Genomic DNA, 15,285 nt, shown 5'->3' with positions numbered 1-15,285 from the left:
GAAGCAGCTCACCTCTATCAGCTTAACAATGTTGACGTGGTCCAGTTTCTTTAAGATGGCTATTTCCTGATAGACCCTGTCCAGTGGAGCCATGGGTTTGGGCTGCTCTCCGGAGGAAGCTTTGGACCCTCTGGGAGGAGGCCGACCTGCAATCGGGACAACACAGCGAGGAAGAACTCATTTCTTAGCAGCACCCGATGTGCAAGAGTGAGCAGCCACTGGCCCCTCTGTAGGATCCCTCCAGCTCTTCTAGAAGATCTCATCACCTTGTTATCACCCCAAAGCATTGCAGGCTCCACCCAGAGCAGAGATATTGAAGGTGCATCCAGACCACCTCCAGCCTGGTCTGTCTGCCAGGTCCCGTGGCTCGGCCACCAGAGCCATCGGAGGGATCAGAGAGACCCTGGGACGAGGTGATCTGCCCTGCCTAACATCCAGCACTAATTAGGCTCCATCCATGGTGGACAGGGAAGACACAGCACTTCAAAGAGACTAAGAAATTCAAAGCCAGGAAATTAATTACCAAGTGTGTAGAACTTCCTTGTGCCCTTTCACCACCCACTGTAATCTACCCAGCCCCCAGCTTTCAAGGGAGGCCACGTTCTGCAGTCCTTGCAGATGTTTCTAGAGGGACATTTGCCTAGCTGAGGACAATAGGCCACCTCTCAACGTGAGATACCCACGTGGAAATCCATACTGCTTCAAGAGCTTCTTTTTGGAGAGGACTTTCATAGCCTGAAGAAAGAAGGAAAAGCAGCGTTAGAGGTGAACAAGAGCCACGTGCTCCTCGCTGTGACCTGCGCGTACACTGGGTATCAGGGACCAGCTCAGGTCTGTCCTCAACCTAGAGAAGCACCTGCAGCGTGATACAGCACCGTGACCACAACCACAAATGAGACACTGCAGGCATCCATCCCTGCACCATCAGAAACTCTCTACATCAGTTGCTCTCCATAACTACGTGAAAGGAGGTTGTGGAGAGGAGGGAGCTGGGCTCTTCTCCCAAGGGACAGGACGAGAGGGAATGGCCTCAAGCTCCACCAGGGGAGGTTTAGGAACATTAGGAAAAAAATTTTCACAGAAAGGGTGATTGGTCCCTGGCAGAGGCTGCCCAGGGAGGGGGTTGAGTCCCCTTCCCTGGAGGGGTTTAAGGGACGGGTGGACGAGGCGCTGAGGGACATGGGTTAGTGATTGATGGGAATGGTTGGACTCGATGATCTGGTGTGTGTCTTCCAACCTGGTGATTCTAAGATTCTGTGAAACGGTGGAGTCAATCCTGTGCAGGAAGATGGTAAATACGTGGGGAGGGAAGGGGGTTTTTACCAACAGTTCCTTTCTGTACCCCGCTGTACGCTGGCACCGTTGCAAACCCAGGCAGCTGAGGAATCGGTGAGGGTCAGTAGAGCTTTTTCTGCCATCCAGTTGGCATTAGCATAATGGCAAAAGGCAATGAGAATTTAATAAACAGTCCCTGCCTGTCCATCTGCTCTGTGCATTAATAACCTTTCCGAGGGCCACTCCAGCCAGCCCCAAGCAGCCCAGTAGATAAATGTTTAATGAGAAACCAGCTTATGGTACAACTTGCTTAGGAATCCAGTCCATGCTCCCAGAAGATGGGACAGCCACTCACTCCTTCCCCTAGAACAGGGTAGTTACTCCTATTAATTAAGCATCCAAATCTGTCATTTACACTGGAGTGACCCCTGCAAAATATAATTAACCAAGGACTCCCACAGGACACAGCCAAATGCCATGGAATTTGACACGAATGCCATGGAGCCAGGCTCTGCATGCTACCTGCCTCTAACCCGCAGACCAGGAATAAGTCACTGGGACCTTTTTGGTGAGTTCCTTCCCAATCTGTTTTCCCTGGCAGCGATGCCACCGTGCATCCCCCGTCCCCTCACTGCTCCCACTGCAGCCGCGCTCACAGCTCGCTGGAAGGATTGTTGGCTTTGGTACAGACCCAGTGAAATCCTCTGGATTTGCACCCGTCTAATTGAGAAGAGACACCGTGTGGTTCTCAATCCTGCCTGACAGCTCCTGAACCAACTGTTGGGAACAACGGTGCTGAGAGACACTCAGAAGTGCTTATCTTTTACTTTCCACAGCACTGGGTCCAACGCAGCCAAATGAGTCATGTTCTGCTGAGAACAGATCCCAGACATGTGCAACCACCTCCCAGGATGGCCAGGACCAAGCCTGGAGGACTTCCTACGCTCCCCAATTTTATCTCTCCATGATGAATATTTATGGACAAAAATCAAAAGGAATTCATACCCCTATTTTTCTTTCAACCATCGCCAGCCCTTGCGCCATCCCAAATCCTCTGCCTTCTGGCAAGCAGCTTTAGATTAAAGGGAGAAATAAAAGATGCTATTTGGTGCTGAAAGCTCCCAAGTTCCATCACTGCTCCAGGGAATTCAGCCAGGGGAACTGAACCATCACCAAGAGCCGTGCCCACATCAGGCTGGTCCTGGGGAGAGGCTGGAGGGAGTGAGAAGGTGCAGAGAGGAGCGACAGCAAAGACAAGAAACAGAAGGAACAGAGCTACTGCTGCCACCCAAACTCTTTGAAGAATGCTACGAGGGGTGATGGGAGACAAGTAAGATCACTGTGCTGACTCTAAAGCCCCTCTGCTGCTGCAGAAGAAGCACCAGGACACACTCACAGCAACTTCAAAGCTCCCGTGTCCACTACTCCCCAAGCAGGGCTGGATCAGAGCAGCAGACCTGACCCTCTGCACTTTCAAATGGAAACGAGGGGATGAAGAACAACCTTTATCACGCAATAGGCCAGAGCCACTTAATTATCGCAAGAGCAGAGACAAGAGCACACGGCAGCGGTTGAAGCCGCACTAATTACAGCGAGAGCCGGCAGGATAAGGCTTCCTCGCTGAATCGTAGCTGTGCATAATGGGAGCGACCCAAGATTAATTCAGCACACTTCTCCTTCCAGGCTCACCTGCATGAAAGGGCCAGAGACATTTGTACTCACAGGTAGAGCGAATTACCCCGATAATGCCTCTCTGATAACGAATTAGCTCAGAGCCAAGGCGAGAGATTTTCCCTTTCCATTGGCGAGCGTGGCTGCAGCTTCCTCAGGAGAAGAGGGAGCCTGGAGGAGATTTCCTCCGCACACGCCCTGGCACCCACCTTCCTTTCAACTCCTCTCACATGGCCACGGGTTGTGACATTTTCCCGTGTGCGGCAGCAAGAACCGTGTGCTCCCTTTGATGCCCATTTACTAGCTAATTGGACAACCCTCCCCCTGGCAGCTGGAAGCCACTGGGAAGCTGCTCCGGGAGGAGACCTGAGGGAAAACAGATCCCACCTGAGTGGCAACCAAAGTGGATTCTCCAGGCACTAGGAAGGTCCAAGGCTGCTGGCCACCTCTCCCTCAGCAGCAGCATTTTATTCAGCTTTCTTTATGAATAAATTCAGAAGGAATTTCTCCCCATCACTGAGAGCTGGTAGCAAACAGCCCTCTGTACAAGGGCTGTTAGGTACAACAGAGGCAGAGAGCACATCCACAAGTCTCGTTTCTTAGGAAACCAGATTAAAAAAGAAAAAAAGAGAAATCCACTGACAACCTAGAAGGCTATTTCTTTTGTCCAGAAGTAGCATAAGAAATGTCTATCATCACCACTTCTCTGCACAAGCTGATTTAGCGATTGAAAATAGGAAGGAGACATGACCCGAGGCATCACAGAATCAAATTCCATCAGCACAATGAATCCAAACTGGATCTCTGCCTGGACACAGCTGCCTTTGCTTTTTATTTGTTGCTTTTTCACAGACCGTGGCTTTTGTATCTTTCCATCCCTCAGTCACTGTCAAAGCATCTCCTGAAGCTGAAACCCCCCAGCTGTAAAAGGTTCCTCGGCAGAGCCCCGCGAACGCTGCTCTAACAGCTCCATGTGGCCCAGCAGTGCGATGGGGTCTCCTCCTTGGAAGGAGCACTGGAAGTTCATTTTCCCTGGGATAATTCGTTCCCTGCATCCACTGATGTGAGTCAGTACCCTTTCACAGCGCTCCACAGCACTGTGGTTGTTCACACAAGGGATAAAGCTCTTGGAAGCACTCACTTATCTTTAACAGAAGGTAAAAACCCCACAAAGTAACTACAACCCATTTACATTTTTCCCAAATGTGGTAATGCAGTGATCAGCATTTTTTTTTAGAGTTTTTCCTAATTCTAGGCCAGATACAAAACTGCAAAAGCAAGAGAAATCTTTCCTAAATTCAGCTCCTGGTACCTATAAAATCCAGCTTTACAGAAAAAGCCAGCGAAGGGCCCCACGCCTCAACAAGAAACCACTGGATTATATGCCAAAATAAAAAATCTCCGCTTTCTTTAAAGTTTCGCTCCTTTTTATTGCAGCCCTCTAGCTTAAAGAAAATAAAGCAGGCAGCAACCCCCAGCCTCCAGCTAAAACACCGCACACGTGAATCGGTCACCAGGGGCTGCTCGCTGGGGGACAACCAAGGGCTGATTCCCTAAGACAAAACCCTGCCAGAGCTGAATTTGGGGGGCAGTAAACACCAACAAGGCCCTTCCACGCTGTCAGAACTGCAACTTTGCTTCTGCTAACTGCTGGTAACAGGTCATTGTGGTAGGAATCCCCTGGGGGTCAAGGTGCCTTGCTGTATCACAGCCTTGGACAGGAGCAACCGACAGAGCAGCATGGAATTTATCTCAGCGCTGGGAGAGCACACGGGTCGGACACCGAGAGGCACGGAGAGCTACACAACCATCAGGCAGTTACGCAGCTTGTGTGTCTTCTCTGAAGTTTTAAAGACCTGACAGCTCCTGGGTAGCCCCTTAGAAAAGCGGAGGCCCCTCCGTCACAGCCTCCCCTCCTGGAAACCACCAGCCCGGTCACCTGGAAGGATGAGGAGTGAGAGCCTGTCTGCATCTGACTGTGGCTGGGAAAGGGGGAAAGCTCCCACCCCAGGATCATCCCTTTCCTCTCCCATACGCTGCACCCGCTGCAATCGGTGCGGGGCAGACACCACCAGTGCTCTCGCTCTCATCCTGCCTCTCCATCCCGCTGCAGCACCCCACGATCAGCTTCACAGCCCCAGGGCCCTTGCCCAGACCTGGTTCAGGTCCTGCCTCGAGCCCTGCAGCAGGAGGATCGGATTGGGAAGAGCCAAAGAGCACAGCAACGCTGGCATCGAGGGGGCACGCACACCCCGTCCACCTTCATCATAGAATCATCATCAAGGAAAGGTTTGGGTTGGAAAGGACCTTAAAGCCCATCCAGTTCCCACCCTTGCCACGGACAGGAATGCCTCCCACTGGACCAGGGTGCTCAAACCTTCAGGCAGAGAGGCTGAAACAGAAGTGTCCTGGCATGGGGGCCACTCTCGGGCTGCAGGAGCTGCAGCGTTTGCTTAGATTAGAGAAGCAACGGAGATTAAGCGGGTATTAACTAACACACAGCAGGCTAACCTGGACATTGGCTTTCACTTTTGGCTCCGACTTGACCAGCTAAAGCTATGTCCACGTTGTTAAGCAGCATCCAAACGTGGGTAAGAACGAAGCAGGCAAAGCTAAATTAAACCCAGCTCCCTCCTGCCGAGCTGCGACAACCACCCTGGGCAGCACAGCCGCGGGATTCCCAGCAGGAAGGAGCTGAGCCAAAACAAAGGGTATGGCTTTCAAATAAAAAGATTTTCAGCTGGAAATAAATTCTGTGTGATGTGTTCCCACTCTGTACCACTGGCCCTGGATGGATCAGGAAAGGGACACAGCTCCGCAGAACCAAGGGGCCGGGGAGGACTCGGAGGGCAGCGGGGAGAGGGAGCTATCAGGAACACCGGCCGCTGCGCTGCGGTGGGTGAGTCAGCTTGGAAAGCACAGGGGATGGAAAGAATTGTGGTTCCTTCACTCGGCCAGCTCCAGGACACCTTGTCCAGTTTTTGATCTCATCTCTTCCATCCTTCCTTTCAGGACTTTTCTCCAGGCCCACTGGCAGCGTGGAAGGGCTAACAAATGCTAACAGGCACACGACTCCCACCCAATCCCTCCAACCTGGTACGGCCAGGAGGAGGGGAGGAAAACCTAGCTGGGAGTGAGCATAAAACCTCTGTGCCCTGGGACAGAAAACTGCGTGTGAGTCTGCCTGGGTGCTCCGATGGACCCATTTCCACCCACCACCCCATCACAGCAGTGAAAGCGGAATCCCTTTCACCAAACAGCACAGAGCAGCAGCTGAAGGGCTCGACTGGTAGGGCTGCGCGGAGGGCTGCTGGGTTCAGGCTCAACAGCAACACAACCAGCTCCTCTCAGCACATACTCACCCTGGGAGCCACCAAAACTCTGCTCAAGGCCGTTCCCACAAGCTTGCGGGCACAGCCTCGCACAGCAAGGCGGCTTCCTTTTCGCTGGCTCCTGCTCTCAGCCGGAGCAGAACGTGCCACGGGGCAAGCCCAGGGACATGAGCCCCTCTTCACAAGCACATTGTGCAGAAATCCCAGCTGGGATGTTTAGGATTCACCTGCCTCCGAAAGGCAAGGAGCCTTCAGGATAAGCAGCCTTTCCAAATGTGAAACGTGGCAGTTCTGGCTTCAGCTCAGCAAAGAATTTAAAAGCCCAGACTCTGCCTTCCACCCTGCATCCCGCACCTCAGGCCCTGACAGCGAGGTCCATTTGGTGCACGGGGAGACAACGCACGAGCAGATAAGATGCAAGGGAGCTGGGCAGTCCCAGCTGGGCTGTACTGCTCAGCATCACTCCCATCAACGCCCCCGCTCCCTTACAAAGCACGCCTGCTCCTTCCAAGCCCATCTTCCAACGCACAGCAGGGCCTGAATACCACCACCCACACGCCTCTAATTTCAGGTGACCTGCTTCAGAGCTAGAAAATGTCAAGACAAATCGGCGATACGCTCCTGCAGCCTCCCAGATGCCACCTGCTAGATCAAGCAGCCCATCCTCTCTCCCTCCCGCCCGGCACCGCACGCAAGCGAGCATGTTGCTCCCTGCCTAGCAGGGAGGTTTGATTCCTTGCATGCCACCCAAATCAGAAGTGTGTTTGCTAAAAGCAGAAAAGCAGAGAGGATCTGGCTCTTGGAGGTGCAGAAGGGAACGAGGAGCAGCAATGGCAGGGAGGAGCAGAGGAGACACTTACATAATACTTGTCATCATTCTCATTGTAGGCCAGTTTCACAACGCCATAGGAGCCCTAAAAATAAACACAAATTGCACAGTCAGTTCAGCAGCTTCATTTTGTTTCCTTGCTGCTCAAGGCCTTGCAACAAAAAAAACCCTCCGAGGCCACAGGCCATGCCTATCCTTGAGCGCAGCCTGAAGCCGACGTGACCCAGTGCGAGGTCGTACGTTTGGAGACACGGGTTGTTTGAGGATTAAAAATGTCTGGAGGTGTTGAGTCTTAGCCCATTACCTCCTGCCCTGAGCCAAAGCCACTGGGTCCATCTTAACTCAAATGTGGGCGGAGAGATGAAAAAACAATTTCCAAGCGGATTTTTTGGTGCAAGTTTGGGAATTCTTCATGGACACCCTTCCTGCACTTCCGTGCAAGATGACTTTCAGCAGGAAACCTCTGCATCTCTTGGCAGCAGATGGACTGCAGTGAAGACCAGCTGCCTGCTGTCCTCTGACAGCCTCTGCCCAGGCAGATGCAGGACTGGATCACTGCTGGATCCACAGCTCCACTGAAAGCCTGAAACCAAACTCCATGGGTATAAACACCTAAACTAGCCCTGATAGGGACCAAACCCCTGGCCTGATTTTTGGTTTTGGTTTTCTGTCCCTCCTGGGCTGCAGTAACGCAAAGACACTCAGTGTCACATTTGGCAAGCAAACACCTTGGAAAGGAGCCAGTTTAAGCACCTTCAGAGCGGAGGAAAAGGAATTTATATTTCAGAGGAAGGAGCTCCATGTTGACCTTGAACAAAACTTGCTCAAATTAATAAGGATTAAAAACAAACAAAAAAAACCCCAAACAAAGCACAAATCACAAGGAGTCTTGTCCTCTGAGATCCTGTGGGCTGGCACAGTCTTTCCAGCCGTAGTCGTGTGTGTGCCCGGGGGCTGCTGCGACAACCCGAGTCCTTGCCGTACCTTGCCTATTTCGCTCTGCAGCTTGTACTGGTTTAGTTGCACACAGTCCTGCGGATCGAAAGGAGACAGAGTTAGAGCACTGGTAGAAGGAAATGGCCGAGTTTGGATCTGTATCAAGCAGAAGATGAGTGCTGAATAGCAAAAGACCTAATCTTCTTTAAATTGGCATATTTTACACTATAAGCACTGCAATTTTTTGACAGCCCACAACAAAGCAATTGCAGGCTGAATCCCAGCTTTGGCTGTGCTGGTGTAACACCAGCAGCCCCCCAACCCTTATTCCTCAGCATCGCTCCAGGTTCTATGTTGGATGGGGCTTTGATCACCCTGCTGCAGTGGGAAGTGTCCCTGCCCATGGCAGGGGGGTTGAAACTGGATGGGTTCTAGGGTTCCTTCCAACCCAAACCACTCTGTGATTCAGCCCGGTGTACCCAACAGCTCTTTACATCGACCACCTACATCGCACTGTGTTCAGTATCAAACAGAAATCACCCATTCCCAGCTCCACGGGGCTCTCACGGGCCACCAGCCCCCAGCCCCCAGGCAACTGCACCAGCCCTGGGGCTGCAGCATGAGCCTGCACGCCTCCCACCATCCTGTTTCAAGCCAAGGTGGTATCTCTAAAGCACAGTTTGCAATTTCTCCTTGCAAACACACTCTCCAAGCAGCCACAGGGGCTTTTTGTCCCTTCCTCCTGAAGGAGCAGGTTCCGTTATGTGGGATGTAGTCCATCCAGCTGGGCAAACTCTCTTACAGAGCAGTTTTATTTAGTGCAACTGAGGAGGGGCTACACGCCTGCTCCTTCTGTGTCCAAGGCACCAGTTCCATTGACTCTGACCATAACCTTCCCACTACCCTTCTCACCCCTGGCTGGAAATTACCACTGCTACCCTATACCAACCCGATCCTCTGAAGCCCATTTGGTCTTCCACTGCTGCTAAATGGAGCTCATCAGCTATGCCAGGACAACTGTGCTTTTGGGGATCACTTTTTTTTTTTTTTTCAAAAGGAATGGATAAATACTAGGATAGGAACAGCCAGACAGGGTCTGAGGGAAGGGCGATACAACCGGTGAGAAGCATCATCATCCCAGCTTCCGCAGTGCTTCAAGCACTTGAGCTCAACGCAGCTGAATCAAACCAGACTATAGGTGCTTCTTACACCTATTTTTTCTCTGCAGGGAGACCACAACTCTCAGCTGAGGTGACTCCTGCCACATGTTGCTGCAGACTGGCAGAGCTGTTATTATATTACATTACTATTTGCTTTTCCCGCAGGAAGAGGAATAATTGTCCTATTCCTTTATCAGAGAGAAACGCCCATCTCTGGGGCAAGTGTTTCTCACAGATAACACTGTACAGCACTCTTGATTTCATCACGCCAATGTATTTGCAACTGCTGATAAATACGAACAGAGAAAAGCATTAATGAGATCCTTTAATGAAAAGCTGTCAGCAAAATCAACTGCTGTGTCCATCCGAGCATGCAATAATTGTTCTGCCTTAAAAAACAAGATGTTCTGTTTGTTAACAAATGCAAGGTATTTACTCAAGAGAGGAGGGCATGAATCAGTGTCACAGAAAATAAAAACTGGTCAAAAACCATAAAGCACAGTGAAGTCCATAGGGCAGGAAAAATTCCATAAATCCACTGCGCGACAGAAACCCCGAGAACTGAGAATTGAGGCTGGAGGGACAGCAGGATGGGAAGGCAGCTGTTTGGGCTGTCAGAGATGGGATGGCACAATTCACTGCCTGCTCCCAGCACCGCGTGAAGCCTCCTGCAGCATCGCAGCCTGCGCTTCGGCTCCTGGCCCTCTGATCCCTGAATACGAGTGTCCCTCCCAGGCTCTGAACTAGTATTAAACCAGCACCAACGAGCTCGGCAGCCTCTCTGACTGAACACGTGGTCCTTCCACAATTCAGCAGAGAACAACAGGGAATCCACCTCGGCCGTATCCCCAGATGCGGCCTCCCCACGGCACAGCTCTCCATCATTTCTGCAGGTCAGTGAGGGACGCAGAGCTGCTGGCAGCACAGCAGTGAGCGCCGCAAGGGAAAGCGGATTGAATCCTAGATCACTATCAGCATCGCGCAGGGTGTTTCGATACGCAGCCCCATCCATCTCTGCTCCTGACAGACGGCACCTGCACGCGGGCCACTGATAAAGCCCAAATGGTCGCGAACTTCGTCTTCATTTCTGCACAGACTGTAACTGGCTCGGGCAGCGGCTGCGAGGCAGAGTGATGGATGCCCTGCCACCCAAAGGCACCGACTGATGCCGCATACTCAAAAAAAGGAGCAAGGAGCAATTCTGAAATCACTTTAAGCAGCTAAGAGACACAGACTCAAGTACGAATGCGCAGCTTGACTCTTGTTAAAGAGTCACTTGCAGGGAGAGCAGGGGAGATGCTGTGACCAGTGAGCTGGATCCTGCCAGCTTGACCTCCCTGCTCAGCGAGGGTCTGCGCATCAAAGTGATCAACAGAAAGCGCCTGCTCAGTACACCGTGACTGTATTTCTCATCACAGGGTTATTTCAGTTCACATAAGACCAAAAGCCTCAACACAGAATTCCTTGTAGCTCTTAGAAGCTCTACCCTCACCTTCTGGCTCAGCTCAGTCCCCTCTGCCACAGGCAAGTCTCTGTTAATTGCAAGGCTCTGCTAATTGCTTACAGCAAACATACTGAGCAAATGCATGTAATGACATAAGATCTGTTCTCCGCTTCTCTTTGAGTTGCCTGCTGTGCCTCAATTAGCTGTACAGCTTTATTGGGACTACCAGCACCTCTCAGTCACGAACACAACCACCCTACAACCGCTGCCAGGTCACACGCAGGACATTGGAGTTGGGCTGCACTCTCACCTTACTGCCACACACCTAACGCTTGCTACTCATTGTTCAGCTGCCAGCCTCAAACTTCATCCTGTGAACAAGCGTGCATCTTCCCAGTGCTTTTGCTGTTCCTACAGGATACAGGTACCTCCCCTATAAGCTGGGAAGATGAAGCACGGCTCCAGGGAGCACGTCCAGCAGCCGTCGCCCCGCTGGGACAGGTCTGAGCCCAGGGCCAGGAGTGAGGGAGCCACGCAAGGGCAACCTCAGCCACCCTGAGACACAGCCCTCGGCCACCGCTGCTGCTAAACCCGTACAAATGCTTTAGAGACAAAGGAAAACCCTGACAGGAGTAGGAAACACCAGTGCGTTTAAGCTCTTTATAGAATTAAATCATGTCTTCAATAATGGCAAAATACAATAGCAGATACATAATCTCCAGAAGCTTAAATCCATAAAATACCAGCCGCAAAGCTGCTGTGACTGACAAACTCCCGAAGGGCACACACAGCGGGGACATGAGATCAAAGCCATTTGGCTACAGCCCTTGCTCTAAACAGCCTGACAGGCTTCTGCGTGCTCCCACCACAAAGTGAGGGTCCTGGTCCCTCAGCAGGACTCTCCCAGGCAGGGGACGGCTGGGGGAGCCGATGCCAGGGCCAGGGCTGCTCCTCGCTGAGGTCTAGGGGAGGGTTGCAAAGGTGTCCAGCCATTCCAAGCTAATAAAATCCCTGGTGTCAGGGAATTTCCCTCATCCCCTTACAAAAAACCCAGCACTTAGAGATAATTACTCCAAAAGACTGAAGACTCCCACTGCCAGTGAAGACAGACCTACCTCCCCTCGACACACAATCGCAGGGGAGAACATTCCTACCTCAGAATCCGATATGGAGACCCGATTGGACTCTATCGTCGGTCGCCTCATTATACGCGGCGATGGCCCTGTGGCATACGGACCATAGCCTGGAGTGTTGCTAGAAGCCAAATAACCTCCTGATGATTTTTCCTGAAGAGAGAATTTCCTACTTGACAGGACGGGCCTGGTGAGAGGTCTCTTGGGAACGTGCCTCCAGGGAGCATCTTCAGGCCGCTGAGGAGGCAGAAACGCATTCGTCCCCACGTCACTGCCGACTCCATTTCTCTGGATGTCTTTTATCTTATCAGTAAAGACCGTGTCGTTTTCTTCAGCGTTGTCTTCCCCGTTTTGGTCGCTTCTGTCTGGGCCAACAGCCACGTCAATAGCTGCCACCCGCTCGGCGAGCTCAGTCTGGGTGTCCTTGCAGCACGTGCCCACGCCTCCGTCCACCGCGGGTGTCGGAGAGTCCCCCATCGCTGGGTCCAGCCCACGCGGTCTCAGGCAGCGCTGCGGAGAGCTGCGGTGCTACTGCTCACAGACACCATGTGGCGTGAAGGAATCGCTCCATGAAACACCTAAAAGGGAACAAAACCAGGTAAACCGAACGATAATGTTCAAACGTAGCCAACACACCTGTAATCTGGCTGCTTCTAGAATAAAAGAAACTGAAGGTAAAGCACTGGCAGGCTGTAAATGAGTTGCAAACGCTCAGAAGGAAAGGCAAAGCTGAGCATCGCATTATGAAAGCGATAAACAAGAGGCTTTACCTGGTATGCAACAAGTGACACAGCTGAAGAGAACTTCTCCTTCTGGCCGAGATCGACAGTCAACCAGAGCTCACAGGAAAAGGAGAAGTACAACTTCTGAACCAGACAAGGTCAAAGGACTTTCACCCTCTTGAAGTCTTATTAATAGGGCAGAAGAGCTCCTGGTGTGTATCCAAATTTAAGGCACCTAACAACAACCCCACAGCCCTTCAGTGCTCCACGGGAGTCTCCCTGTTGCCTTGTAGAGCCCTAGAGAGTCAGGGTGTTCATGCTGGCAGCATTTAGCTTGGGTGAGGAAGGGTTGGCGAGCCCCATCCAGCATCACGGGAACGTGCTCAACACCCTCGCTGAGGAGCACGAAGCAAAGGTCGATCCTGGCTCAAAGGATCCTCAGTCAGACACACGACAGCTGAACTCTGCTGCAAAGAGAGGCGACCTCCCAAGACCCCCACAGCTGCACAGCAGCCAAGTTCAAGCAATCTGTTATATCAATAAGGAAACCAGAGAGAGATCTGGATGGGAGGCTTCACCCTGGGTCGCATGCCAGACACAGGGGGGACACATAGAGCACTCAGTGGCACAGAAAATAAACATCCAAATCCAACACATGCTCCTCAGAGCCCGCTCTTCACCTCCTTCCCCTCCTCCTCCATCCAGGTATCATCTTACTGCCTTCTCCTGCCTTTTCTGCAGGCTTGTTTGAAAAAAAAACCAACCCAACAGCAGCGTCACTTACTCAAACCAGTAATGAGATGGTGAGATCAGCTTTAAAACCTTCTATCAAAACACCAAGAGGGAAAAAAATCAACCTGGAGCTAAAGTCTGCGGCTCCCCCACCTTCTTTCTCCCTCCTGCCACGAGGTTTTTCCTACACATGGGAACAAGGGGAGGGAAGCATCTGCCGTGAAAGCCCACAAACCACCTACCTGGACTGAACACTCGGGCATCTCACACATATCCTCACTCTGCAGCCAACGGAAAAGTAGCCAAAACCACTGGGGAACAGCAGCCAGGTCCCAGCAAACAGTGATGCTCATGTCAGCTGCCTGCACAGCTCCTCACTGCCCAGCGGGCACCCCAGGCTCAGCCCCTCAAAAGCAGCAGCTCTGCTCTAACCCACGGCTCAGGCTGCAAAATAAATCTCCAGCCAACTGACAACCTCAATAGATAAACTGAAAATAAACCCCATAAATCAGTTCACCCCATCAAAACAGACACATACAGCATCACAACCAACAACACAGCGCTGCTAAATGTACGCTAAAAAAACCTCACAAGACTTAAAAGGCAATAAAGGTCTTCGTTTCAGGTTCTTCTGTTTTGAAGGATTCCTTTCCACCGATAAATCCTCCAAAAGCACATTGGAAAGCAATGGTTTCTGAATAAGCAGCTCGGTTACGCACAGACGGGTCTCACTGTGCATAAAACTCAGTACAAAGGGCGATTTATTTCTGCCAGGCAAAATCAGCGGTGGATTTGCAGTTTGTCAGGCTACAACAAATCCGCACCTTGTCGTGTTGGGAAATCCCAGCAGAACAGAGACCAGCGCTACCTTCCACGAGCGCCCGCGGGGCCGATGCTCTTCACGCAGACACCGCTCTGATCCCCACAGCACCCAACACCTGCTGCAGATCAGAGGATTACGCCGCAGACACCAACTAAAGCTGCAAACAAGCTTATATGAGCAAAATTAATTTACTTACACGTATCTTCTTTACCATTTTCCCCCGTAGCTGCTTCTCTGCTGCAGGCTGATTGCCACTTCAGAGGTGCTTTACGCAATATATTTATCAAACGGCTGCACATGTTTCCCAGGCAGGCGCTGAGCAGAGCGCAGCACAAAACATCATTTGAAAGGAACAGGATTGAGGAGGAAAGAAAGCAAATCTCCACAGCCCTTGCAAAGATAATGGAGGCAGACGTGCCCCAGACCGGCTGCTTGGACTGCGCCCTCGCTGGGAATCGTGTTTGGTACCAACTCCTGACCAGAAGTAGGAGATATTAACACAACCCAAATAATAAGAAAGAATATACTGACTGTGCTTTTTGCATACATGCCATACATTTGCTTTATCCCGTGGCTTATGAGGCTCTTCTCTGAGAGCACAGACAATCCTGTCTTGCTGAGAAACCACTCGATCCTGCTATAATGATTCGAGTCCTTTTCGCTCCTCTCCACAGTCCTTGGCTGGGAGCCTGGCGGCTGTGCCACAGCTGAAAATTAGATCGTAGAGGCGAGGCGCTGTGATTACTTCTGCAAAGCTCTTAGTGCAGCTTTAGAAGTAACCGCTGGACGACAAAGAGCAGCATTTTCTGCAATTCAAGCACCGTGCGAGGGATCTGAGGCGCAGGCTCGGGCCCCTGCCAGGTGTCTTGAATGATAACGAACACCTCCAGATCACAATCTGGAAAATCATAGAATCATAGAATCACCAGGTTGGAAGAGACCCACCAGATCATCGAGTCCAACCATTCCTATCAAACACTAAACCATGTTCCTCAGCGCCTCGTCCATCCCTGCCCCCTCTTCCTCACCAAGGCAAGGGGTTTTCAAAAGGGATTTGGGGGCCAATTTGCTCCCTGACCTACAGACAACGAGCACCTGGAGGACCCACGCTCATCCTGCTCTCCCTGCCCGCCCCGTGACAGACCTGGCTGCAGGCAGGATCCAGGAGTTGGGTCTGATGCAGGATTGATGCTTCCATAGCCCTGGGTGTAAAACGTGGCTGCAGACG

At 51.7% G+C, this 15,285-nt stretch overlaps 1 protein-coding gene across 2 annotated transcripts in view; it reads right to left on the bottom strand.

Moving 5' to 3' along the window:
- CAMKK1 (calcium/calmodulin dependent protein kinase kinase 1) overlaps positions 1 to 12,323 on the bottom strand; it is a 34,004-nt gene extending 21,681 nt beyond the window's left edge. The window contains exons 1-5 of one of the 2 annotated variants that reach the window (XM_069873810.1): positions 11,802 to 12,323; positions 8,092 to 8,139; positions 7,139 to 7,192; positions 684 to 735; positions 13 to 146 (exon numbers count right to left, since the gene is read on the bottom strand). In XM_069873810.1, coding sequence (XP_069729911.1) covers positions 13 to 146; positions 684 to 735; positions 7,139 to 7,192; positions 8,092 to 8,139; positions 11,802 to 12,257 — 744 coding nt within the window. In that variant the 5' untranslated portion in view covers positions 12,258 to 12,323. The remainder of the gene's footprint in view (positions 1 to 12; positions 147 to 683; positions 736 to 7,138; positions 7,193 to 8,091; positions 8,140 to 11,801) is intronic. The other variant, XM_069873811.1, reaches the window with a different exon arrangement.
- Positions 12,324 to 15,285: the final 2,962 nt, after the last annotated feature.

This window comes from Phaenicophaeus curvirostris, chromosome 21 (assembly GCF_032191515.1).
Source record: "Phaenicophaeus curvirostris isolate KB17595 chromosome 21, BPBGC_Pcur_1.0, whole genome shotgun sequence".
In the NCBI taxonomy this organism is placed as follows: domain Eukaryota; kingdom Metazoa; phylum Chordata; class Aves; order Cuculiformes; family Cuculidae; genus Phaenicophaeus; species Phaenicophaeus curvirostris.
This window is presented reverse-complemented; position numbering and strand designations above follow the sequence as displayed.